Raw genomic sequence first — 27318 nt, 5'->3', positions numbered from 1 at the left:
AAGACACAGTTGTTTTTATGCCTTTTTTAGAATTATTATTTATACCTAGGAGCGCGTGTAGAGACGGGCTCTTGCAGAGCCCACTCCTTGACTTTGTCAATGCCTCTCTCTCCTCCACATAAGGAGTAGTACTTGCTATGCATGCATGCGGCAGGCAGTTGGCGTCTTGAGGGGCCAGGGCGGTGAGAGCGGGCTCCGGAAGTGGTCCGGACTCCAGCATGGCCCACCTAACATTATCACCATATATTTCTTGGAGTCCGTGCGCGGCGGGCGGGCGATCTCTTCTCCCTCCCCCGTTTCTCTCTTCTCAGCTGACGCCCACCGAGCGATTAGATTTCGGCTATCGATGGTTTATTCAATTACGGTCCCACATGTCAGTGAAACTGCAAGACAATGCGTGTCCCCTCTGGTGAGCGGCGTGCGAGCCGGACTGTCGGGGTTGCGACGCGTATGAGTCGTAAGTGTGCCGCCTTTTCCTTTAGAACTTGCGAAGCGTAACATTTTTGCGCGATCGATCGATAGAAATCCAGAACAAAATGACGAGGGCGGTGCTTTCCCGCTTGTTAGGCGGGCTAGTTCGATTGATATGACGTGCTACAGTGCCATCCACTTGCTCCATTTTTATGTAAGCAAGAGTTTACACTCTTACGCGGGAGGAGTGCAAAACACCGCGGATCTGATTTTGATCAAGGGATAACTGTTCCCTGCAAAATAATGGAGGATTGTTAGCGATTATAGCATGATAGTTAGGGCATCTCCAGCGCTGGCCCACAAATTTACACCGTCATCTGTCCGAGGACACTGATGGATGCCATCCGATGCTGCCCGCATACCTTTCGACAACTATATGAACTAACCAGATGAAATTCGTGCAAACAAAGCAAATTTCAAATTAACCGGATGAAATTCATTACATTTCGAAAACTTTTCCTACAAACTGGACGAAATTCATTACATGTTTCGCACAAACCGTACTAAAACCTACTATAAACCTAATCTAAACGATCGCCGGCGCCCGACCACCAGGTCCGGCCATGAACCCGAGAAAGTCGGCCATTGCCTTTGCCTCCTCCTCATCCGCCTCGATAACCTCCTCCTCGGAAGCACAAGGTTATGAAGATTTCCGCCTCCACGTTGCCGTCAAGTGGCTAATCGGCCGCCGATGTTTACCCCACCAAGCTTGGCGTCGACTGAGTGGAGTAGCGGTGGCCTTCCCGGGACCAGAGCAGCGGCGACCTACCGTGTACTACTCTTCCTCGCTGCCGGCTGCGCCCGCGCATGCGCGCCGGCTTCGTGGTCGTGGCGGTGGAGGGCGACCGGGGGGGCTGGCGGCGATCTCCTTCGTTTGCTCCTGCGACAGTACATCGAAGAGAGCTTTGGAGCGCGCCCGGAGCGGAGCCGCCGATGTCCCTCGTCTGCTCCTGCGACAATACATCCAAGAGAGCTTCGGAGTACCAGGAGGCCATGGTTGAAGTTGTGCCGACAGAAGGAAGGGACCGGAGGAGAATAAGTGTGGGTCTTTGGCTATGGCTGGGAGCTGGGGCTCAAGTAAATATAGCGGGCGAATGGCAATGAGCCGCGGCAGACGGATGCACAACTGGCGCCGGAGTAGGTTCGTCGGGTGTGAATGCGGACGCTTTTTCAGTGACTTAACTACAGATGCGTTTGGGTTACTGACATGTGGGCCCAACGGGCATCTAGCCCGCATATCAGTGACACACCAATTGCACCTCCAGTTAAGTCCAGTGAATGCGGCATTGACATTCTGGAGAGACGGTGACCGTTTCAGGCGGGAAGCACGCGCTAGCGATGCAAGGGGTTTCGGTGTGCAATGGCACTAAGATCGGTCGCTCATGATAGTACATACTCCGTACCATACTACCATAGTACCCTCTCTAGCTTAGGCTGTTTTATAGATTGTCGTTGTGATGGACGATATACATGAGCAAGGCGGTCCAAGTATGACCGTTGGTGTTGAGCCAGGTGAATACATGCTCGATGTTCGCGTAGGCCTCCATCAAACGTCTAAACAGTAATGTCAGGCACCGCCGGGGCGCGCAGGTGATGGGCTCGCTATTTGCGTTGCGCCATGAGCAAGACATTGATTTAGAGGGTGACGTGCATGCATTAGCATGCTTTGACAGCATGAGCGTGAGTGTCTGACGCGAAGTATTTCATTTTCATTTGGCTGACGAGGGTGCGTTGCAGCGCCGAGTCCGTGGTTTTATTCCCCACATACGCCTATTTTTGGTTTTTACAGTATTTCTTTCTCCATTGACAGGTAGGCCCGCGTAGATAGATAAAGAACACGATCTGATGAGGCGCATGCGGACTGTTTGACTGGTCAACCAGACAAATACGGAGCTATACGCTGAGCTAGTGACCGTATAATCACCATATCTCGTATACAATGATCAAAGTGAGCTATCGAGACAAGTTCGATGACCCCCAATGCATTTTACTCAGTAATAAATGACCAGGATTGAAGGGGAATCCAAATTTGCTTCGTCTTCTGTCCTTGAGCTCTTGAGAAACCAATGCACTATACGATTGTCCGGCCACTCCACCCCAGAGCTCTCACCAAGCGTCGTTCATGCCACTGTGCCACACACTAACCGGTAAGGCAGCGATGGCATCCCGCCGTGCCAAGTTCCTCGCCGCCCACGACGGCACACAAAATGGTAGGGAAGCGATGGCATCCCGCCATGCCGAGTTCATCGCCGCTCGTGACGTCACAACTATGTGGGAGGAATTTGAAGATGCCAAGGCCGAATGGGCGGTAGAGCAAGAGGCGGCCAAAGCCGCAGAGAGGGAGTGGAAAAGTCAGGAAGCACTCAAGAAAAGAGAGGCCCGCCATCGCAAGAAAGAAAAGGACGCACGTGCTGCTGCGGAGAGGTCGGCGGAGATCCAAGCACGGTGGGGTGTCACCGACAAAGCCGGGAAGGAGAACGACGGCGTCTGGCCAGCATGTGAGATGTAGTAGTACTAGTAGTTAGTATGTGTGTCTATGTCTGAGTACGAGCATGTACCAATACTACTAGTTACTACTGTAGTTTTTAGAGCAAATTACCAGTACATTAGCCTAGACTAAATGGAAAAATTCCTATCCTAAGCATCAAATGGCATCTCTTTCTCTATAGGAATTGAGATGCATGTCATCTCACTTCCTATGATTTTCATATTCCTATCCTATGAACGAAAGGAGGCCTCTATTGGAGTAACTACTGTAGCTAGCAGTACTGCTGGTACAGTAGTTTTCTTCAAGAAGCGGAATTCAACGAAGTCATGATGGTTCCTTCGTCCGAGCAACTTCAAAGTGGGAAGTGGGCCTGTGATTTGAGGGATCATTAGTCATTGTTACTATGGCGCGAGGACCTGGGTGACTCTCCCTTGGAGTTCTACGTGCATGGCAAGTGGACCAGGATGGTCGACGTCCCACATGTTGGCGAACGGAAGTATTCATTCCGATATCGAGGAGCAAGGAAACCGCGTGGTATAGTATCACTGCTGATTGGTTCGCAAAAAAATAGTATCACTGCCGATTTATATATTTTTTTATTTTTGATGAATGCTAGCGTTTCAACTCTTACGATGAAGGGTGCCAAACACGGCACGTGCTGGATGTCCCACACGTCAGCGAAAGGAGTGGGACATGATCAGCGTGGTAGAGCCTAGCGTAAAAAAACAGCGTGGTAGAGTCTCTCCACTTCTTCCACTTCTGGGTCGGAGACCACACGTAGTAGTACTTAGTGGTATGAACGACACAAAGTGCGACCTGGAGAGAAAGACACATCTAGTTGGAAGGTCTCGGGGCATACACGTAAACGAATATAAAAGTTAATATGTGCCTCCAACTAATATAGTGGTAGTAGAGTACTTAGGCACGTACTCCATAACATCACCGTGCATTGCACGTACAACGTTTAGTGGTAGTACGCAGTAAGAGACAAATGCCGCCCAAGAGTTCCCTTCTCGACCTACTTTTGGGTGTTTGGTAGAGTGTATGGAGGGTGCATGAGTCCACACTAGTTTAGCATAAATACACTAGAAGCATGCATGAAGAGAGCATGCATGAAGAGGGGTGTTGATTTGAGCATGCATGAAGAGGGAACAACTATGCTGAGACGAGAACGCAACCAAACACACCCTATATGCCACGCATGTTCATACCATTTGTGCCTTTCTACTTCACTTACTTTGCTACATTACTCAGGTTCGTACGTCCACTCCTGGGTACATGTCCGTCTCGTAGTTCCAGTCCCACGTGTTCTTCATATAGATGGAACGATCCTTGCATAACACGTGCACCTTGATGCTAGATGTCTCGCGTGTTGGAAAAAGGATGAACAAAGCTCACGCAACAACATAGAGTGGAAGAACATATATTCCGGACGACCGAGAAGGAGCAAGGAACCTCGTGGTGGAGCGTCGGCACTCATAATATTTAATATTATTCAGTGATATAAAATTAACCAATCATCTCCACAGTGGAATGGAAGAGTACGAAACACGGCAGCCCAGTGTAGTTACATCATACTAGTACATGGCTAACCCACGCTATCACCATATTTCTTGGCTTCCGTGCGACACCTATCTCTAGTAATCCAGCAGCCCGTATCGCTTCTCCCTCCTCGTCTCTATCAAAGTGCGGCGGGCTAGCGTTTCTGCCGTCTATTGAGGTCGATTAACTATCACATGTTAGCGACATGCCAAGAGCATTCTAAAAAAAATTCCTTCACGTTCCATTTTCAAAAAGAAAAAAATCATTTCACGTACGAATTTGCCTGTATGCTTTGAGCAACTTGCATGTCCTATAATGCTCCTGTTTGATACTCTAACTTAGCTAGAGGTTAGACTAACTCATGACTAACCCTGAACTAACTGTAGCCAAAGAGGTGTTTGCTGACAGGGTTAGATTGACAATAAATGCACTTCATGGAGAGAGAAAAGTGATTTTTCAGTGGTCCCAATGAGAACTATCTCCAGTTAGCACCTCTTGGGTGGGATAGTTTTTTTTGGTGGGTTCGGTGCAACTTGCTCCAATTTAAACCCTCATGCTTGGATACTTTAGGGCTATTTGAGCCCCAACTAGCTCAAACTAACTCTAACCCATGGATCCAAACAGGGCCTATGGCCAGTCTCGACGCGGAGCAGTCACGTGCACCGGGAAGCGGCGCTCTCTCGGCCGTCGCGCCACTTCAAAGCCGGCGCCAGTGAGAGGTCGCCTCCGCTCTGGCTGGGCATTAATGCGGCACTGACGCTCCAGGGCGACGTTGACCGTTTCACGCGGGAAGCACGCGCTGGCAAGGGAGTATAGGTTTTGAACCGTTTCAGGTGTAGTACTGGTAGTTTGCAAAACTACTCAATTATTGCACTCAGTTTCCTAAGAAATTGTGGTAAAAAACGTTACTCCACAGCCCGCTTCCCTTCTCCTTCCTCTGCCACTGCCCGCGCACGTCCGCGGGAAGCGACCGGTCAACCCTTATATAGGAGTGCTAGCACAAAAAGATGCATGCATGACCAGTAAAATTTCCATATTAAAGCGCCGCTCCGGCGGGAGTATGGCGTATGTTGTTACCTTCGGCCGGCCCATGGCTACGGGCGACGGTGACCAGAGAAGAGGCGGCAGGAGAGGAATGAATGCAGCTACTGTTTGGGTTCGCCTTCCGGCTTAAATAAATGCGCAGCATCACGTGTACCCGCGGGTGCACAAATTGTAACATACGTGTCTGCTTAAGTGGGCGTCACGTAACTGGTGTGTGTGTGAGAGAGATTCTGAGAGACAGAGTGTGTGTGTGCGACTCTACTCTTTGGACATGTACTCAACCTTTTGCATCGGGATATAAGTATAATGGTATTTACTTTAGCTAGTGATTTTACATGGCCATGTTAACGTGGTTGTGTCAAAAAAATGTCACTTCCTACTCGTGATTTGCGTTATATAATTACAAGCAAGATTCTCGTGCATTCCAGGGAACATCAATATGCATTTTTTTACAAAACACCTGTTGTGATTGACCCATGCAGGAGTAATCCCATGTGTAAAAACTAATGTCATCTCGAGAATTTTATCGAAAAACTAGTATCTCAAGAATGTCATCGAAAAAATGAAAGATGAGAGATAAGGCGAGGAGGAGTGGAGCGTGGTGGTGACTGGTGGTCGGAATGGGCAGAGGCATGGGGATGGACGGCGTCGGCAGGCGGCAGCGGCCACCATGCATGCTAGGTTGTTCCAGAGACTTATTCCTTTTTCAATTGGTGAGCAATGAGGTTGCGGGAGATAATGATGTGAAGAGAGGTGTTGCTTTCTATCCTGAGATATAGATCATACTGTCTGTATTACAAGATGGCAGGCGCACCATCACCGCCAACTCGTTTTTTATAAGGGTACAGATGATAAGTTTGCTGACTACTAAAGTAAAGTGGAATTTTTCCTTGTTATGCAAGTAAATAAAGGTGATTTTTTATCATACGGGTAAGGTTGGATGAAGGGTGGTAGGAACAAATGCTCCGCCTAGAGCATGTGTGTGTGAGATGGAGTCTTAGTGTGTGTGTGTGAGAGAGAGAGAGAGAGATGGAGTCTTAGTTTGTGTGTGTGTGAGAGAGAGAGACATGGAGTCTTAGTGTGTGTGGGGGTGCGTGCATGCGTGCGTGTGTGTGTGTGTGTGTTTGTGTGTGTGTGAGAGAGAGATGGAGTCTTAGTGTGTGTGTGGGGGGTGCGTGTGTGTGTGTGCGTGTGTGTGTGTCGCGGGGTCATCTGTGGCGGATGTAATTTAAGTGTGCACAGCTTCATCATAGAGAGGTGATGTGTATGGCAGAGGCCACCAACGATGGGGTGCGAGAGAGAAAATGCCCGTGCAGAGGGAAGAGAAGGTGTGTGTGCGGGAGAGGATTCAACATTGAGAGAATGTGTTTGTTCGAGAGACACCGAGGAATACTACTATATATCGATGGTGCATGTAGGAGGGAATTAAACAAAGGGATGGTCTTATTGGTTTCGGGGATATAGGGGAAGAGTGAGAGGCGCCCGGGGGGGTAGCTAGAAGGAGATTGTTAAGTGTGAGTGTGTGTTTTACCCATCCAGGCGGAAGTTATGTGCACAAAAGAGGAGAACGATTCGATGTGGCATTAGGATTGAGGGTAATTAACTACGTATGGAGACATAGAGACCTTGAACATGCATGTGTGAGATGTATACATGTATACGTGGGATGTGTGTGTGTGCGCGCGCGCATGATCGAGATAAAAAGAAAGAAGACATAAGTCATAAGATCAACGACATGGGAGAGATGGATCGGTATGACAATATGCATGCATGTGAGAATGCAGGGAAGAAGGCCCGACAATTGAGCATGTGTTTTTGTCTTTAAGAGATAGTGGCGTGGGCTGGAGCATGCATCTATTGCGAGCAGAGGGAGTGAGGCACAACGATTGTGCAAAAGAGACCAACCTATAAATGCATGTGTATGGAGAGACATATATAGTGTGGGTGATAGGAAGTAAGACTCCGTGCGAGAAAGAAATGTTGACAGAGAAACTACAGATAGATACAGAGATGGAGATGCTAGCTAGAGGGACATCCGCTAGTTTGGGTGTTGGATATGACCGTCGGGTGGTTCAAAGGGTGAAGTTATATATGTGTGTGAGAGGGCACTTTCCTGCATGTAGAGAGAAACATATGTAGTGTGCGTGATAGGAATCAAGAGTGAGGGCGAGAAAGAAGGTTGATGGAGAAACAGATAAATAGAAAGATAAAGATGCTAGCTAGTGTGCGTTAGAGATAGGAGTCAAGTGGATCAGAAGGCTGGGTTATGTGTGTGGGTGTGAGAGAGATAGAGAGAGGGTGCATGTGAGTCACATACAAACATATATCAGAGAGAAATGAGATCCAGAGAGACGGTGTTTTGTGTCTGCGAGAGAAAGATATTTCACAATGAGAGTGATAGCTAGAGAGACATACGAGGGAATGCAATATATCTCTAGGGAGAGGGTGTGTGTGAGCAACATACAAGAGAACAATGGAGAAATATGAGACCCTGGGAGACAGAGTTTGTGTTTGTGTGTGAGAAAGATATATTGAAGAGGAAGAGTCGTAGGTTCTCATATCTAAGGAGCGAAAGACATCTCTGTATGAGGGGTGTGCGAGTGGCACACATGGGAATAGTAGAGAGAAATGAGACCCCGGGAGACAAAGTTTTGTGTTTGTGTGAGAGAAAGAGATTCCACATGGAGAATCATAGTTAGAGACACATAGCAGGGAGCGAGATATACTTAGAGAGAGACAGAGTGATGAAGGTCGAGGGAGATAGTAACGTCAGTGTGTTACGAAGATAAAAGATCATTGTCGACATACATGTAGCACGAGAGATACCTGAGAGACGATGAACGCGTATAGGTCCTGAGAAATAGTCCTATATAAGCATGAGTGATAGCTATATGAGACAAATATCTGGATTAAAGGGGATTCAAATATTTAAACTGGAGATCACGACATCGATAATATCATAACGCAAATTGGTGTATCAAACATGCATATTCATTTGAATTTGGGCACACGTGTAATGTTATCTAGTTTATCAATATTGGTGATCCATAGATTCTTCAATTACAAACAATGCATGGTTTATATGCAATTAATGTGTAAACGGGATTACACTATATTTTGCGTGTGTGAAACACATTATACATGTTTGAGAAGTCAAAAAACCCACATGAAACACACATTAATTGGAGACAGTTAGCGAGGAATGCATACATTGGATTTCAACATAAAGTGGTTTCAAATATTTGAAAATACAAATTGATGGATACAACCTTATGAATCTGAGATCATGCCATTTGTAAACCATACTTATGTATAAATGGTGCTGTGCTTTTGAAAGTATATATAAAAAATGATGTATATAGAATGTAATTCCAATTGAAAATGGATCCCGCCCGAAAAAATAGAATACAAACGGGATTCGAATTGAGTTGGTATGGTAAACGTGCACTCTGCAAAATTTGAACGAAGCGGGGATAGTCGCAGTAACCGCCCGAAACCAAAATCTGCGAGTTGGAAATCACTACTGCCTATCCCTGCCACACAAAGCCTATCTGCTGGATTTCTATAGGTTTCGATAGGGATAGGTTTGTAATTTCACCCAAACGTGACGTAACCGCCTCTCACCCGGATTCATACATGGTGGGCGCCAAAACAGAGTGTGTCCTCGGACGAAATCGACTCCCTCCCCGATTCATATTCATACACGGTGGGCGCCAAAAACAAACTCTCGTCGGCAAATATTCGGTGTATGCAAGATTACCGTCCTATCCCCAACCGACTAATGTTGCTGTGATGTAGTAGAAATTTGAAACGGGGGCTAAGTTTGTAAATTTCCTCGCATTTGAGACAAGTGTGCCCTGAATACATGGTTCCCCCTTCCTCTCTACCTCCCGTTTCCCCATTCGTACTCCGTGGGCGCCAAAACACCCTCTCCACCCCACCCTCCTCCGTCCGCCGCCGTCCGCCACCCCATCCACCGCCGTCCTCCTCCACCATGCCAGAGCTGATACCCCGATGTCGCCGTCCATTACAAGAGATCGACCTCTCTCATCCACGGCTTCGGACCGGGATCCTTGCATCCCGTCCCCTCGCTTCATCCCTGCCGTCGTCCACCTTGACGGCGCCACTCCTATGACCATCTCGTCCACCGCGCCCCGCTGCCACCGTCTACCCTCCAAGATCTGCTTCCACGCCACTGGTAGCCATCGCTACTGCAGCACCGTTAAATTCTCAGCAGATGCGTACACGTCGCCGCACCGGAGGCGGTACTCTTTCGTATCTGCTCAACTTATTTATCGCAGCAAGAAAATAGATCGTCACTGCTTTACTCTGATTTCTTGTCTTGGTTGCAAAGTTGCCTTTGTTCGGGTTGCACCTTCAGATCCTCCATGGCACGCTCAACACTATACTCCCAATGCTTATGATTTTCCCCTTTTATATTCCACACTAATTAAATCACAGTAGACTAAATTTCAAAATTGGGTCACTCGATTTTTTAGAGTTCGCCGGTGCGATCGAAGGGGCTCGGGTTGTTGTGGGGCCTTGCCGAATGAAGAAAACTCAACGCTGGTGGGGTTTGGGGTGGGGGTGCCGGAGGAACACAGGCGGTGGGGGCCGGTGGTCCAACCGGTGGCCCGTGCGGTGTTCTGTATGGGAAGAATCAGAGACAAGGAAGAAGAAGGGTTAGGAGACGTAGGATGTTCATCCAACCGCCTGAAATGGTCGAGAGACAGCTGGGAGTTGCATTCTTAATGCGCTCTAGTTCATCATGGGTGGGCACTGCGCAACCAACATTTTATTATCCAAAATCTGCTTGCTCTTCTTTACCATATTCCTCTTTAATATGCACTCTCTCCGTTCCTAAATACAAGTCTTTGTATAGATTCCACCATGGACTACATATGGAGCAAAATGAGTGAATCTACACTCTAAAATGTATCTGGATACATCTGTATGTGATCCATAGTGGAAATCTCTACCAAGACTTATATTTTGGAATGGAGGGAGTATGATAGTAGTACAATATGTTCCTTGTACTAAAGATGAGAAGGGACATTTGCAGTGTAGAGGTCTATACGGTCGGTTGTGATGGATACTTTGAGCCTCTTTGATTCGTAGGATCTTGTAAACATAGGAATAGGATTTGTAGTGGCCTGCCCACTTGAATCCTATAAGAATAGCAAGGAAATGCGGGGAGCTGTGTCGCCTTTGAGTGTTACACTGATATTAACAGTAGCGCACCTTCGCTTGAAGAGAGCTGGTATCCGAAGCCTTTCTAGCCGTACCGGCAATACTAGCACATATATTCTAGCAAGTTCCACTTTGCTGATTTTACTCTGATGCTTAAGGTTTTCCCGTTATATCTACACTATGATCTGTGTAGCTGCTTTGTGTCACACTAGCAGCAGTCCACTCTTGAAGCTAAACACTGCAATGACTTACAAAATTGGCACCAATGCATTGAGTGCCATTCTGGATGCAATGAAACTCATACGCCCCCCACCTGTTGATTCTTGTTCAGAATATGATCCTAATGACTATTCTAACCTCAAGGAGTCAAAGGTAGATGGCCTGTCCTGTTCACCCATCAAGGTGCCTGTTCTAATTTGGCAATGTTTTATTGATTGCGCGTATCTTGCATATGTTGTCTTGCATTTCTTCTACTTTGTTGCACCGTCATCTGCTTAGTTTACTCATCATATATGTCGAGATGCCATGCCCATCCATTATCAATACATATTCCATCTATCATCATACCATGTTTTCCCACTCAAATGCTATTCTTGTGCATCAGACACCAAAAAGGAAGAGGGTGATTGCCGAACCTGAAGGAGCACTAGCAAAGTCCTTGAAAAACGTGGTGGTGCCGGAGAAATTAGATAGCACCCCACTTATATTGGCTGTACAACCAATGACACAAAACATAGGACCGACTCGAGCAAACTGTACCCATACTTCACTGGCCACACCACTAGCCCCACCACAAAGGACCTGCACTCCAGCAAAAGGTGTACCGATTTCATTTGCCATAGCACCAGCTGTACCATAGAAAAAATCCCACTCCAACAAAAAGTACAGCAAGTTCACCGGCTGAAGACCTATCCCAACTGCAGAGACGGCCCATTCCTGCAGATTGGAACCCCATTCCGTTTATTCCCAGTTTAAAAGACAATGCTTTCCATGTTGTTAGGGACTACGTGCATATATTCCCATCATGGGAAGATTATAGTGAAGAGAAACACCATTTTCACATCTTCTTGTCCAACTTACGTGTAAGTGCTATTATTCATGGTTATTATTTTCCTGTTTCTGCTTATTGAACACATCAATGATTTACATTACATTGTTGTAACTAGGCGAGGGTCAATCTGGATAGTCATGACGAGTAAAGCTTGCTTGTGCTTTTCAAGGAAGCATTGCAGCAGTATTGGTGTTACCGGAGGAAATGACACTTTGGTGGCAAGTCTATAAACGAATTTCTGGTGAAGTCTCCTGTGCTAAATTTTGAAGACATTGAATGGAAAAACCTTGTTATGCACTGGTCTCATTCCCAGGATGAGGTACTGTCTATGACACACATGAAAATTTGAACTTCTACTTTTCCGCATGTGCCTTACGGATCTTTTTTGCAGGAAATCTGCTCGAAGAAGAATTCCAGTTTGACAAGAATGACAGGATATCGCAAATATGCTGCCCGCTATTTTGCTCTTGTTAGTACCTGTTGTCCTGTATCACTATACTTGCATACATACCTGGTTCATTATGTGACAGCAGTATGCATGATAGCTTGCGTATCAATTGTTCGCTCCAAATTATCTGATCTGTATGAATGGTTACATTAGTGTAGAATATATCCAATGCCAATGTTTTTTTAGCTCTGCATTGTTCTTGTAAGTACATGCTGTCCTTTATCAATGTACTTATAATGACAGGTAGTTGTTCATGTACCATCACTCTGCAGCTTATTTTCCTTTGCCCTCCATTTTCTACACATCAGGTCTATATTTACTCTTATCATAAGGTTGGTACTGAAGAAGTTTAGTTGTGCATTGCTCTTGGCTGTACCTTTTTCCTGTATCGCTACACTTACATTTATAGCTACTTGGTTATGTAGCATCACTCTTCAGCTTATCTTAATTATTCTCCATTCTTTCGTATATTATCACATCTATATTTACTCTTAACAAAATGTAGAATAAAGGCAATGCTTTTGAAGAAGATTCTGTGGTAAACTTCTTGAATTGCCACCCCATCAGCATGGTCAAGGCCTTTATAGAGCCTGTCTTCACCAATAATGTAAGTTTGTCCATCTCAAGCCTACAAACTTTGTTGTATATATTTGGTTAGGCATGACTGCAACAGCTGTTTATTTTTGGTGTTTGCGTCAAATTGCTTGTTTCAAGTTTATTATGTAGCTCATAAACAAAAGTTTGTCCTTTCTCAATTTAAGTTTTCAGTTGTACAACCAAGTTCCTTCTTCATACCATGTAAATTAATCTATACAGAGCAAGTGATCTTCTTTTGCACTGCATGTATGCTTCTGTTCTTCATCCGTAATCCAGTGGTGTGGTGAACCTACCCACTACAGCACAATGTCATATTCTGCAATGTCTTAACTATGAACAATGTCATATCACTCTAATATTATTTAAACCGTCTCTTTATTTTGCCAATCAGAAATGGTATAAATTGACAGCACACTAACCATTGATACTTATGAGTTCTTGATCTGTAATCTAGTGGTGTCGTGAAGCTGCCAACTCCTTCACAATGTCATTTCCTGCGATGTCTTGACCTGAACAATACCATATTGTGTTAATGCAATTTTAAATTGTGTCACTTTATTCGTCAGTAAGAAATGTGATGAATTGTCAGCACTGATACTTTTATGTGCAAAACCTGTCATCTGTCTGCTTGTTTATCTTTCAGAGTGAGGAAGATATAAGTGTTGAACAAGCGCAGTCTCATCATCTTGCTCAGCTGCTTGCGCTGCAGCTCCCCAGCAGGGCTAACCTTTCTTGAACTCTATTGAAGTGTTGTCGGTTTTGTATATTATTTTGTCGGCATATTTATTTGCACTGGTGGCGATCTTTGATGCCCAGTGTATGTAATCTGCTCTCTGCTTGTGCTTTATTATCATAGTGGCGAACTTTGATGCCCAGTGGATGTAATATGCCGTAATTTCTTTATTGTATAGTCTAGGTTTTTTTCTTATTCATGATGCTGCAATTATTTTACTGTATATATATCATGTTTTCGCAGTAAACCGGCCAAACCGTAAAATTACGGTACATAATCGGGCCGTCATGCAATCACGATGTAGGTTGGGCCTGAAACGTGCCGAACAACTCATGGGCCGACAGTAGCCTAAAATGAACCCAGGCCCATGATTGTGCGAATCAAATCACAGGCTTTTAACAGGCCAAAATTGTCTCGGCCCTTGTTTGGCCCAATCAGATATCGGCTGCGAGCAGGGCGGATGCAAACCGGGCCGTAGTTAGGCCCAACTATATGACGGGCTTTTAACAGGCCAAAATTAATATAGGGCCAAAATGTTAAACGGGTCATTAACAGGCCAAAACTAATATCAGGCCGAATTACTAAGTGGGCCTTTAGCAAGTGGGCCCGAAAGCATAGTGTCCAGTTGACGGGCCGAATCTGATATGGGCCATAATTGAGCCCAAAGCCTCTTAAAGGGCCAGGCCTGGTATGGGCCGTAATTTGGCCCAGAACATGGTAGGCTTTTACCGGGACGGATCTCATATGGGCCACTATTAGGCCCGGAGCGAGGCAGGCCATTAATGGACCGGATGAAATATGGGCGGGCATTTGGCCCAAAACATGGCAGCCAGTTAATGGGCCGGCCTACTAGGGTCCTCAAAATCTTGTGGGACTACAGCTGGGTCGGCCCATTAATGTCGGTGAAATCTCATGGGCCTTTAGCTGGGCCGACCCATTATGATCCGCAAGAATCTTGTGGGCCTTTACCTGGGCCGGCCCATTATGACACACAAAAATCTTGTGGGCCTTTACCTGGGCCAGCCCATTATGGCCCGCAAAATTTTGTGGGCCTTTAGCTGGGCCAGCCCATTTATGGTCTGCAAAATCTCATGGGCCTTTAGCTGGGCCGGCCCATTATGGTCCGCAAAATCTTGTGGGCCTTCAGTTGGGCTGACCCATTTAAACTTGATGGGCCGGTTGTAGCGACCAGACCTCAGACAGTCTAATCTCTGTGCTCCGGTGTCATCCCTGGATCAGTAATGCTGACACCACACAGTACTCGGAGGATTTATAACAGAATAGCAATCACACACTTATTACATCGAGTGTCTCCATAGAGAATTTATTACAATAAATATGGCTTAAGGCCATCTAAAAACGATAACAGCGGAAGGCTTGGAAGATAAGTGAGTCCATCAAATCCAACGGCATCACTGAGTCTAGAACCACGACCTAAAAACTCCTTAATCATCGTCTGAAAAGTCTGCAACATTAACGTCGCAACCCGAAACGGGTCAGCACATGGAATATGCTGGCAAGGTAACACATAGAGAATAATGGAATGAAACAGCCATACTATATGCATATTTGGCTGGTGGAAAGCTCTATGGTTACAGTTTTGCGTAAAGCCAATTTTTCCCTACTACCAAGGAATAAATTTAATTACTATCATGGTGGTTGTTAAACATTGAGAATGGTTGACAGCATTCTCAATCCCAATTAAGCATCATCATTAAACAAACCCAACAAAATTAATTTAGGGTAACATGTTGAGATTCACATGATAATCCAGGTACTAGATAGTCAAGATGTCCATAACCGGGGACACGGCTAACCATGATTAGTTTATTACACTCTGCAGAGGTTTGCGCACTTTTCCCCACAAGACTCGATCGCCTCCGTTTGGTTTCTCGCACTACATGGTGTTTGAGAAGACGGATGACCGAGACATAGTCTTTCAGAAGAGCTAGCACCTTACGATTGGGTAGACCGTACCACCTACATCCCCTACATCTGCTAGTCTACCACTGTAAGAGTTCGCATGACTTAGTCAACTATGCTAGAGCCCATAATAGCTTGTGGCTGCACACGGAAGTTTCTAGTATGAATAGTCTCATGATCCCTTTGAGCCTGGGTGGCGGTCCAAAAGAAAACAGGCAAGTCCTGGAATACCTAGGTGCCTCAATCCACCCAGATGTGTGTTTAAGTTGCCACCTTAGATAAACCATTAATTAACAATCTCACATCTGTCATGGATATCACTCACCCAATCCACGTCTACTAGCATAGCATGGCACAATAAGCAAACGTAGAAGTAACTCCCAAAGGTTCGATAATAAACAGGTAATAGGTACTACCTCAACTACTTCCCATCCCACAATTTAATTAGATCCTAATCATGCAATGTGTGAGGATTGATATAATGCAATAAAACTGGGTAGTAGGAAAGGTATGATCAAAGTGTTACTTGCCTTGCTGATGATCCGGGAAACCTAACGATTCAAAGTAACAAGCGGCGCACTCCGGGTACTCTATCGCGAACAAACAAACAAACAAGCATACAATAAGTACTCATCTAATGCACGGGTAAAACTCAAATAAGAGATCTAACCAGAAGGTTCAACTTAAGAACTCCGGTTTGCAAAAAGAATCAAATCGTACGAAGCAACGAAAGTCAAACGGCGAAAGAAAACAACTTCGTTTTACTAATTTGGATCTAGGGAAAATTTTACAGTTTCAAAAACTTGTTTAAGTTGATTAAACGAATAGAGGGTTTTGAGACGAAACTCTAGGCGCTTGAATCGCCTGATTCCGATAAACGAGCGAAAAGTTATACTAAAAAGAAAATCGGATCAGGAATCGTGATCAGAAAAATCGCGGATTAAATCCAAGAAAAAGAAAAATGACGAACGTTCGCTAGAACGAACGAACACTCGCTATTTAAATAAACCGGAAAAACCAACCTATTTAAAAAAATGAATCTAAAAAAAACCAACGAAAAACCAACGGAAAAACTGAACGATTTTTCGAAAAAAATAAAAAAACCGGCGCGGAAAACGAGGTGGCGGTGGACCTCGGGCGGTGTCCGGCGGCGGTGCGGCGGGGCGGCGCGGCGGTGGCTTGGGGCTGGCTCGGGTGTCGGCTGGGCCTCCCCCGGCTATATATAGCCTAACGGTCCGGGAGTCCTTGTCGGACAAGGCCCTAGGTCGGTTCGTTTTTTTAAATAATTACGTGCAGAAAAAAATAAAAAGAAATACTAACGGACTCCAAAAATCCCGAAATAAATTTTCCCGGGCTTCTAAAATCAAGCCGCACAAGGTGAACATTTATTTGGGGCCTAAATGCAATTTTGAAAAATGCACATTTTTCCTAAATTCAAATAAAATAACGAAAAACCCCGAAATAAAATCTTATTTGATTTTATTATTAAATCCTCAATATTTCTTTATTTTGGGAAAGTCATTTTATTCCCTCTCTCATATTTTTGTAATGGAAATAATTGATGATAGAATAATTAAAATCAAATGATCCTATTCTCAAAATTTGAGAAAACTCAAATATGAAAATAATGAAATCCCCAACTCTCTCCATGGGTCCTTGAGTTGCGTAAAATTTCTAGGATCATAACCAAACGCAAATAAAATATGATATGCAATGATGATCTAATGTATAACATTCCAAATTGAAAATTTGGGATGTTACAAACCTAACCCCTTAAGATGAATCTCGCCCTCGAGATTCGGGTTGGCTAGAAAATAGGTGAGGGTGGTCCTTGAGCAAATCTTCCTCTCGCTCCCAGGTGGCTTCATCCTCCGTGTGATTGCTCCACTGAACTTTGCAAAACTTGATAACCTTGCTGCGAGTGACTCGGCTGGCAAACTCGAGGATCTTAATTGGTTTCTCCTCATAGGTCAAATCGTTATCCAACTGAATTGTTTCCAACGGCACTGTATCTCTCAAGGGTATGTCAGCCATCTCAGCGTGACACTTCTTCAACTGGGAAACGTGGAACACATCATGAACTCCTGAAAATCCTTCAGGCAATTCCAACCTGTAGGCCACTTCTCCCATACGCTCCAAAACTCGATATGGTCCTACAAATCGTGGCGCTAATTTTCCCTTAACTCCAAAACGCTTTGTTCCCCGAAGTGGAGATACTCGAAGATAAGCTCTATCTCCAACTTCGTAAACTGTCTCCTTCCGTTTAGAGTCTGGATAACTCTTCTGTCTGGACTGGGCTATCTTGAGCCTGTCGCGAATCAACATCACCTTCTGTTCAGACTCTTTAATCAAATCAGGTCCAAACAACTGGCGGTCTCCAACTTCGTCCCACGACAACGGTGTCCTGCATCTCCTTCCGTACAAAGCTTCGAAAGGGGCCATCTTTAAACTGGTTTGGTAACTTTTGTTGTAAGAGAACTCTGCATATGGCAAATTGTCGTCCCAACTAGATCCATAATCTAGCGCACACGCTCTCAGCATATCTTCCAAAATCTGATTGATTCTCTCAGTCTGTCCATCTGTCTGTGGATGAAAAGCTGTACTGAATTCTAGCCTCGTACCCAAAGTTTCATGCAACTGCTTCCAGAACTTTGAGGTAAATTGGGTTCCTCTATTTGATACGATACTCCTCGGAACTGCATGCAGACATACGATCCTAGTCATGTATATCTGTGCCAACTTAGCACTAGTGTAAGTGGTCTTTACCGGGATGAAATGAGCTACCTTCGTCAACCGATCGACTATAACCCAAATCGAGTCATAGCCTGAACGAGTCCTGGGTAATCCCGTGATAAAATCCATGCCTAACTTATCCCACTTCCATTCGGGTATCGGCAACGGTTGTAACAATCCTGTTGGCTTCTGATGCTCTGCCTTTACTCTCTGACACACGTCACAGACTGCTACATACTCCGCAATATATTTTTCATTCCGGTCCACCAGAAAATATCCTTCAAATCCAAATACATCTTGGTATTGCCTGGGTGAATCGAATATGGTGAATCGTGTGCCTCTTGCAGAATCAACTTCCTAATCTCCGGGTCATTAGGCACATAAACACGGTCTTCAAACCATAGGGTGTCGTGCTCATCCTCACGAAATCCTTTAGCTTTTCCTTTGCTCAGTTTCTCCTTAATAGAGGCAATCTCCTTGTCAGTCTTCTAAGCTTCTCTGATTCTATCCAACAAAGTTGACTGAATCTCCAATGCTACTACATAGCCTCTCGGGACTATTTCTAAACATAACTCTCGAAGATTTTCTGCTAACTCCATTGGTATTGCTCCCGTCATTAATGTATTGACATGGCTCTTACGGCTTAATGCATCGGCTACTACATTAGCCTTTCCGGGATGAATATGCAATCTCATATCATAATCCTTGATGAGCTCCAACCATCTCCTCTGTCTGAGGTTTAACTCCTTCTGAGTGAAAATGTATTTCAAACTCTTATGATCCGTGTACACCTCACAATGATTTCCAATGAGGAAATGTCTCCATGTTTTCAACGCATGCACTATGGCTGCCAACTCCAAATCATGCGTAGCATAATTCAACTCATGAGGTTTCAGTTGTCTTAAGGCATATGAAACAACTCTCCCTTCCTACATAAGCACTGCTCCAAGTCCTCGATGTGAAGCATCGCAATACACCTCATAGTCCTTGGTTTGGTCTGGCAAAATCAACACTGGTGAGGTAACTAAATGTTTCTTCAACTCCTGGAAACTAGCCTCACATTCCTCAGTCCATTTGAACTTGGTATCCTTCTTCAACAACTCAATCATAGGCTTCGCAATCTTTGAGAAATTCTCAATAAATCTCCGGTAGTATCCTACGAGTCCAAGAAAACTCTATATCTCTCCAACCGTGGTCGGTGCTTCCCATTTGGTCACGGTATCAACTTTAGCGGGATCTACTGCTATTCCTTCTCCGGATATAACGTGTCCGAGAAATCCTACTTCCTTCAACCAAAACTCACATTTGCTAAACTTGGCATATAATTGATGTTCTCTGAGCTTCTCAAGTACCAATCGCAAATGTTCCTTATGCTCTTCTTCATTCTTCGAGTAAACCAGGATATCATCAATGAACACCACGACGAACTTATCCAAAAACTCCATAAATACTTTGTTCATCATGTTCATAAAATATGCTGGTGCGTTAGTCAGACCAAATGACGTAACGGTATACTCGTACAGTCCATACCTGGTTGTAAAAGCTGTTTTAGGAATATCCTGTTCTCGAATCTTCAACTGGTGGTATCCCGATCACAAATCGATCTTGGAAAATACCTTAGCTCCTTGCAATCGATCAAACAGATCATTGATCATTGGTAGTGGGTACTTGTTCTTGATCATAACTTCATTCAATCCTCGATAATCAACAACCCTCCTTAACGATCCATCCTTCTTCTCCACTAGAAGTACTGGCGATCCCCAAGGCGAAGAACTTGGGCGGATATATCCTTTATCCAGTAACTCCTTAATCTGCTTCTTAATTTCCACCAAATCCTTTGCTGGCATCCTATATGGTCTCTTTGATATTGGCCCTGTGCCTGGCAATAGTTCAATCAAAAACTCAATATCTCTATCCAGTGGCATGCCTGGCAACTCTTCTGGAAATACTTCAGGGAAATCCCTTACCACTGGTACTTCCTCCTGCACAACTCCTGTTAAGCAATTTACTTATGTCCTCTTTGGCACATGTCGGGATACATACTTGATCCTTCTCTCTTCTGGTGTGGTAAGCAAAATTGACTTACTAGCACATTCAATATTCCCTTCATACTTTGATAACCAATCCATGCCTAATATCACATCCAATCCTTGGGATTCCAATACTATTAGGTCTGAGGGAAAAACATAGTTACCAATCCTTAATGGTAACCGATCACACCATCGACTAGCCATATATTCTGCTCCAGGCGAGGTTACTAACATGGGTGACCTAAGGGCTTGGGTTGACAGTCTATACTTATCCACAAATCCCCTTGAGATGTATGAATGCGATGCGCCAGTATCAAAAAGAACGAGTGCAGTAAATGACTTAACCAAAAACTTACCTATTACTGCATCAGGATGAGCTTCAACCTCCTCCAGTTAACGTGGTTCACCTGTCCCCTGTTGAAAGGGTTCGGCTTCTTCCCAGAGCTTCCATTGCCATTTCCATTTTGTAATTCAGGGCATTCATTGGCATAATGTCCGGTCTTCGAACACTTAAAACAAGTGACTTGGCTCAGGTATTTCTTGGCTGGGGTTGATGGGTTGGTGCGATTCTGGCCGTTGCTTCCTCCATTCCCACTACCATTCCTGGTGCCATTTTGATTGTGCGAGCTACCTCCTCCATGGGTATGCTGAAAATGTCCTCCCGGTCTAGGGGTAAAACGTGGCTTCTGCTGAGCTCCTGAATTGATTTCCCTTGTCCATACTTCCTCTTGCGGTTCTCAATTTGTTGCTGCTTGCCTTCAATCATAAGAGCACGATCTACCAACTCCTGATAGTTGTTGAAGGTTGCTACCATCAACTGCATGCTTAACTCATCATTCAGTCCTTCTAGAAACTTCTCCTGCTTTGCTGCATCCGTAGCGACGTCATCTGGGGCATAACGTGCTAACTTACTAAAGTCCTCCACATACTGGCCAACTGTCCGTCCTCCTTGGCGCAAGTTGCGAAACTCACGCTTCTTCATGGCCATAGCTCCTGCTGAAACATGAGCAGTACGAAAGGCCTGCTGAAACTGGTCCCATGTGACAGTGTCGACAGGGAAAGTGGCTGTGAAATTCTCCCACCATGATGCTGCGGGTCCATCAAGCTGATGTGCGTCAAACTTCACCTTCTCCGCATCTGTGCATCCTGCTGTGGTCAACTCTCTAGCTGTCTTACGGAGCCAATTATCTGCTACTATCGGCTCGGTGCTACTGGAAAACACCGGCGGATTTAGCCTAAGAAAACGCGCTAAGTGATCAACAGGGGGTGGTGGTGGTGGGTTGTCGTTGTTGTTCCCGTGTTTTTGATTCTGGACTAGCAACTGCATCAATGTGTTCTGCTGCTGGATCAACTAGGTGAGCTCCGGTGGAAAGGTAAATCCGGGGTCACGTCTCGGAGGCATCTGAGGGTTTAGAAAAGACGAGATGTAAGAATAGAGGGGGTCTAAAGAGAAAACACTACCCATATGCACATGAGGCAAAAGCAAACAATTCACTTTATTCAATCAATCAAACAAGGGCATAGAATCGATCTAACTATCACAAAAGTGCTCGAACTACTATATTTACATGGTGGACTACTACTACTGATGGGGTGGTATACTAGAAATATTCTTCGGTTGCAGACTCCATGATATCTTCTCCAGCTTCATCGACATAGTCATCATCGCTATCGTCTGGATCCGAATCGGTGTCGTCGATGATGATGTAGTCTTCCAGGCGAATCTCCTTGGGTTCTTCGTCTTCATCTACTGGTGTAGGGCCTCCCATAAATATCCCGATCTTCTTTGTTAGGTCAGCATTCTTATCCACCAGTACTTCAATTTCTTCTTCATAATCCTCACGTGTAGCCTTGAGTTCTTCCTCCAGTTCCTTGATTATTGTCTTAGCCTTCTTCAGATCTATCATGTCGGCGCACATCTGGTTTTCCTATCGTCGAATGTGCTGGTTTAATTCCTGCATAAAAGGTGCAATTGATCTATCTTTCCTGGTGCTGATTATCTCCCAGTGCTCATCTCGGCGCCCACAAATCTGGTAGATAGTATCCTTGAGATCATTGCGGTAGACTTCTCCAATATGTCCCATGGCTATGTCAGCTGCCATGCTCTTTCCTAGACTCCAAGTTGGTGCATCAAAAGAAAACTCTATGGGCTCAGTGGCTGGCATGAACGTTCTTCCTGGGACTTCAACTTGAATCATACAGCGCTCTTCTTCAGGTAAAGTGGTGTTGTAGGTTCCGGTGAAGCTTGGTACTCCTATGTTCAGGTATCTAGTGACTTCCTTCAAGTGTCGTCCAAAGGGTGTATCTTCATCCGGTTGCGTGAACTTGTTCCTTGCACCCGCCATCCTAAAAGAGTAGAAAAGGTGAGGAGTCAGAAGAGAAGAGGGTGAATAGTGTTCTAGGTCTTTAGCTTAGTGGTCATGTCCTACAGTCAGCGTGTGCTCTGATACCATCTCTGTAGCGACCAGACCTCAAACAGTCTGATCTCTGTTCTCCGGTGTCATCCCTGGATCAGTAATGCTGACACCACACAGTACTCGGAGGATTTATAACAGAGTAGCAATCACACACTTATTACATCGAGTGTCTCCATAGAGAATTTATTACAATAAATATGTCTTATGGCCATCTAAAAACGATAACAACGGAAGGCTTGGAAGATAAGTGAGTCCATCAACTCCAACGGCATCACTGAGTATAGAACCACGACCTAAAAACTCCTTAATCATCATCTAAAAAGTCTGCAACATTAAGGTTGCAGCCCGAAACGGGTCAGCACATGGAATATGCTGGCAAGGTAACACATAGAGAATAATGGAATGAAACAGCCATACTATATGCATATTTGGCTGGTGGAAAGCTCTATGGTTACAGTTTTGCGTAAAGCCAATTTTTCCCTACTACAAAGGAATAAATTTAATTACTATCATGGTGGTTGTTAAACATTGAGAATGGTTGACAGCATTCTCAATCCCAATTAAGCATCATCATTAAACAAACCCAACAAAATTAATTTAGGGTAACATGTTGAGATTCACATGATAATCCAGGTACTAGATACTCAAGATGTCCATAACCGGGGACACGGCTAACCATGATTATTTTATTACACTCTGCAGAGGTTTGCGCACTTTTCCCCACAAGACTCGATCGCCTCCGTTTGGTTTCTCGCACTACATGGTGTTTGAGAAGACGGATGATCGAGACATAGTCTTTCAGAAGAGCTAGCACCTTACGATCGGGTAGACCGTACCACCTACATCCCCTACATCTGCTAGTCTACCACTGTAAGAGTTCGCACGACTTAGTCAACTATGCTAGAGCCCATAATAGCTTGTGGCTGCACACGAAAGTTTCTAGTATGAATAGTCTCATGATCCCTTTGAGCCTGGGTGGCGGTCCAAAAGAAAACAGGCAAGTCCTGGAATACCTAGTTGCCTCAATCCACCCAGATGTGTGTTTAAGTTGCCACCTTAGATAAACTATTAATTAACAATCTCACATCTGTCATGGATATCACTCACCCAATCCACGTCTACTAGCATAGCATGGCACAATAAGCAAACGTAGAAGTAACTCCCAAAGGTTTGATAATAAACAGGTAATAGGTACTATCTCAACTACTTCCCATCCCACAATTTAATTAGATCCTAATCATGCAATGTGTGAGGATTGATCTAATGCAATAAAACTGGGTAGTAGGAAAGGTATGATCAAAGTGTTACTTGCCTTGCTGATGATCCAGGAAACCTAACGATTCGAAGTAACAAGCGGCGCACTCCGGGTACAGTATCGCAAACAAACAAACAAGTATACAATAAGTACTCTTCTAATGCACGGGTAAAACTCAAATAAGAGATCTAACCAGAAGGTTCAACTTAAGAACTCCGGTTTGCAAAAAGAATCAAATCGAACGAAGCAACGAAAGTCAAACGGCGAAAGAAAACAACTTTGTTTTACTAATCTGGATCTAGGGCAAATTTAACAGTAGCAAAAACTTGTTTAAGTTGATTAAACGGATAGAGGGTTTCGAGACGAAACTCTAGGCTCTTGAATCGCCTAATTCCGATAAACGAGCGAAAAGTTATACTAAAAAGAAAATCGGATCAGGAATCGCGATCAGAAAAATCATGGATTAAATCCGAGAACAAAAAAAACCACGAACGTTCGCTAGAACGAACGAACGCTCTCTATTTAAATAAACCGGAAAAACCGATCTATTTAAAAAAAGAATCTAAAAAAACCGACAAAAAACCGAACGGATTTTCGAAAAAAAAAAAAACCAGCGCGGAAAACGAGGCAGCAACGGACCTCGGGCGGCGTGCGGCGGCGGCGGCGGTGCGGCGCGGCGGCGGCGGCAGCGGCTTGGGGCGGCTTGGGGCTGGCTAGGGTTTCGGCTGGGCCTCCCCCGGCTATATATAGCCTAACGGGCTGGGAGTCCTAGTCGGACACGGCCCTAGGTCGGTTCATTTTTTTTAAATAATTACGCGCAGAAAAATAAATAAAAAGAAATACTAAACAGACTCCAAAAATCCCGAAATAAATTTTCCCGGGCTTCTAAAATCAATCCGCACAAGGTGAACATTTATTTGGGGCCTAAATGCAATTTTGAAAAACGCACATTTTTCCTAAATTCAAATAAAATAACAAAAAACTCTGAAATAAAATCTTATTTGATTTTATTATTAAATCCTCAATATTTCTTTATTTTGGGAAAGTCATTTTATTCCCTCTCTCATATTTTTGTAATTGAAATAATTGATGATAAAATAATTAAAATCAAATGATCCTATTCTCAAAATTTGAGAAAACTCAAATATGAAAATAATGAAATCCCCAACTCTCTCCATGGGTCTTTGAGTAGCGTAAAATTTCTAGGATCAAAACCAAACGCAAATAAAATATGATATGCAATGATGATCTAATGTATAACATTCCAAATTGAAAATTTGGGATGTTACACCGGTCCACGTGTTAACATATCATAGGCGCGTCTCGCCCATTGGATGAGTGACACATGTGCCAATGTGGACCTGACACGTGTCTCCTCCAGCCAGTGATGATCTTACACGTGGAAAATCCCAATTGGTCAGGGCTATTAACGGGTTATCGGATCCAAAATCCGACCCGATAGCTTAACGGCGTTCTGTTACGGTGGATGCCACGTGTCGGTCACCCTTGACGAAAGCACTTCTGTGACGCGCGATTTGTCCTCATGGAAGTGGACACTTCCGTGATGATAATTTTGGTAATGTCATGGAACACTTCTATGACAGCACAGGTATGACTATCTTGATTCTGTCATAAAATTGTCATGGATGTACATGCATGACAGAAAACGCGACCTACTGTGACAAACACGTATCATCACGGAAGTGTATTTTTTTGTAGTGAACCCTGCAACCAAATAACAAAGAGTCTCTTGTGTCCCCAACACACCCAATACAATGGTAAATTGTATAGGTGCACTAGTTCAGCGAAGAGATGGTGATACAGGTGGTATATGGATGGTAGATAAAGGTTTTTGTAATCTGAAAATATAAAAACAGCAAGGTAACTAATGATAAAAGTGAGCACAAACGGTATTACAATGCGTTAAAACAAGGCCTAGGGTTCATACTTTCACTAGTGCAAGTTCTCTCAACAATAATAACATAATTGAATCATATAACTATCCCTCAACATGCAACAAAGAGTCACTCCAAAGTCACTAATAGCGGAGAACAAACGAAGAGATTATGGTAGGGTACGAAACCACCTCAAAGTTATCCTTTCTGATCGATCTATTCAAGAGTCCGTAGTTAAATAACATGAAGCTATTCTTTCCGTTCAATCTATCATAGAGTTCATACTAGAATAACACCTTAAGACACAAATCAACCAAAACCCTAATGTCACCTAGATACTCCAATGTCACCTCAAGTATCCGTGGGTATGATTATACGATATGCATCACACAATCTTAGATTCATCTATTCAAACCAACACAAAGTACTTCAAAGAGTGCCCCAAAGTTTCTACCGGAGAGTCAAGACGAAAACGTGTGCCAACCCCTATGCATAGGTTCATGGGCGGAACCCGCAAGTTGATCACCAAAATATACATAAAGTGGATCAATAGAATACCCCATTGTCACCACGGGTATCCCACGCAAGACATACATCAAGTGTTCTCAAATCCTTAAAGACTCAATCCGATAAGATAACTTTAAAGGGAAAACTCAATCCATTACAAGAGAGTAGAGGGGGAGAAACATCATAAGATCCAACTATAATAACAAAGCTCGCGATACATCAAGATCGTATCACCTCATGAACACGAGAGAGGGAGATCAAACACATAGCTACTGGTACATACCCTCAGCCCCGAGAGTGAACTACTCCCTCCTCGTCATGGAGAGCGCCGGAATGATGAAGATGGCCACCGGTGAGGGTTCCCCCCTCCGGCAGGGTGCCGAAACAGGTCTAGATTGGTTTTCGGTGGCTACGAAGGCTTCTGGCGGCGGAACTCCCGATCTATTCTGCTCCCTGAAGTTTTTAGGGTATATGGGTATATATAGGAGGAAGAAGTACGTCGGTGGATGTCCGGGCTATCCACGAGGCAGGGGGCGCGCCTAGGGGGGTGGGCGCGCCCCCCACCCTCGTGGGCAGCCCGGGACACTTCTGGTCCATCTCCGATACTCCGTGGGCTTCTTCTGGTCCAAAAATAAGTTCCGTGAAGTTTCAGGTCAATTGGACTCCGTTTGATTTTCTTTTCTGTGATACTATAAAATAAGGAAAAAACAGAAACTGGCACTGGGCTCTAGGTTAATAGGTTAGTCCCAAAAATCATATAAAATAGCATATAAATGCATATAAAACATCCAAGGTTGATTATATAATAACATGGAACAATCAAACATTATAGATATGTTGGAGACGTATCGGCATCCCCAAGCTTAATTCCTGCTCGTCCTCGAGTAGGTAAATGATAAAAACATAATTTTTGATGTGGAATGCTACCTAACATTTTTATCCATGTAATTATCTTTATTGTGGCAAGAATATTCAGCTCCATAAGATTCAAGAC

At 44.4% G+C, this 27318-nt stretch overlaps 1 protein-coding gene across 1 annotated transcript in view; it reads right to left on the bottom strand.

Moving 5' to 3' along the window:
- Positions 1 to 686: 686 nt before the first annotated feature.
- LOC147970456 (uncharacterized) overlaps positions 687 to 27318 on the bottom strand; it is a 61843-nt gene continuing 35211 nt past the window's right edge. Inside the window, exon 2 of the mRNA XM_087523444.1 lies at positions 687 to 704. Within this exon, the coding sequence (XP_087379570.1) occupies positions 687 to 704 (18 nt within the window). The remainder of the gene's footprint in view (positions 705 to 27318) is intronic.

Source organism: Triticum urartu, chromosome 5A (assembly GCF_056163025.1).
Source record: "Triticum urartu cultivar PI428250 chromosome 5A, HENAU_Tu73, whole genome shotgun sequence".
Taxonomy (NCBI): Eukaryota; Viridiplantae; Streptophyta; class Magnoliopsida; order Poales; family Poaceae; genus Triticum; species Triticum urartu.
The sequence above is the reverse complement of the archived record's forward strand: the minus strand, read 5'-3'. Positions and strand labels throughout refer to the sequence as shown.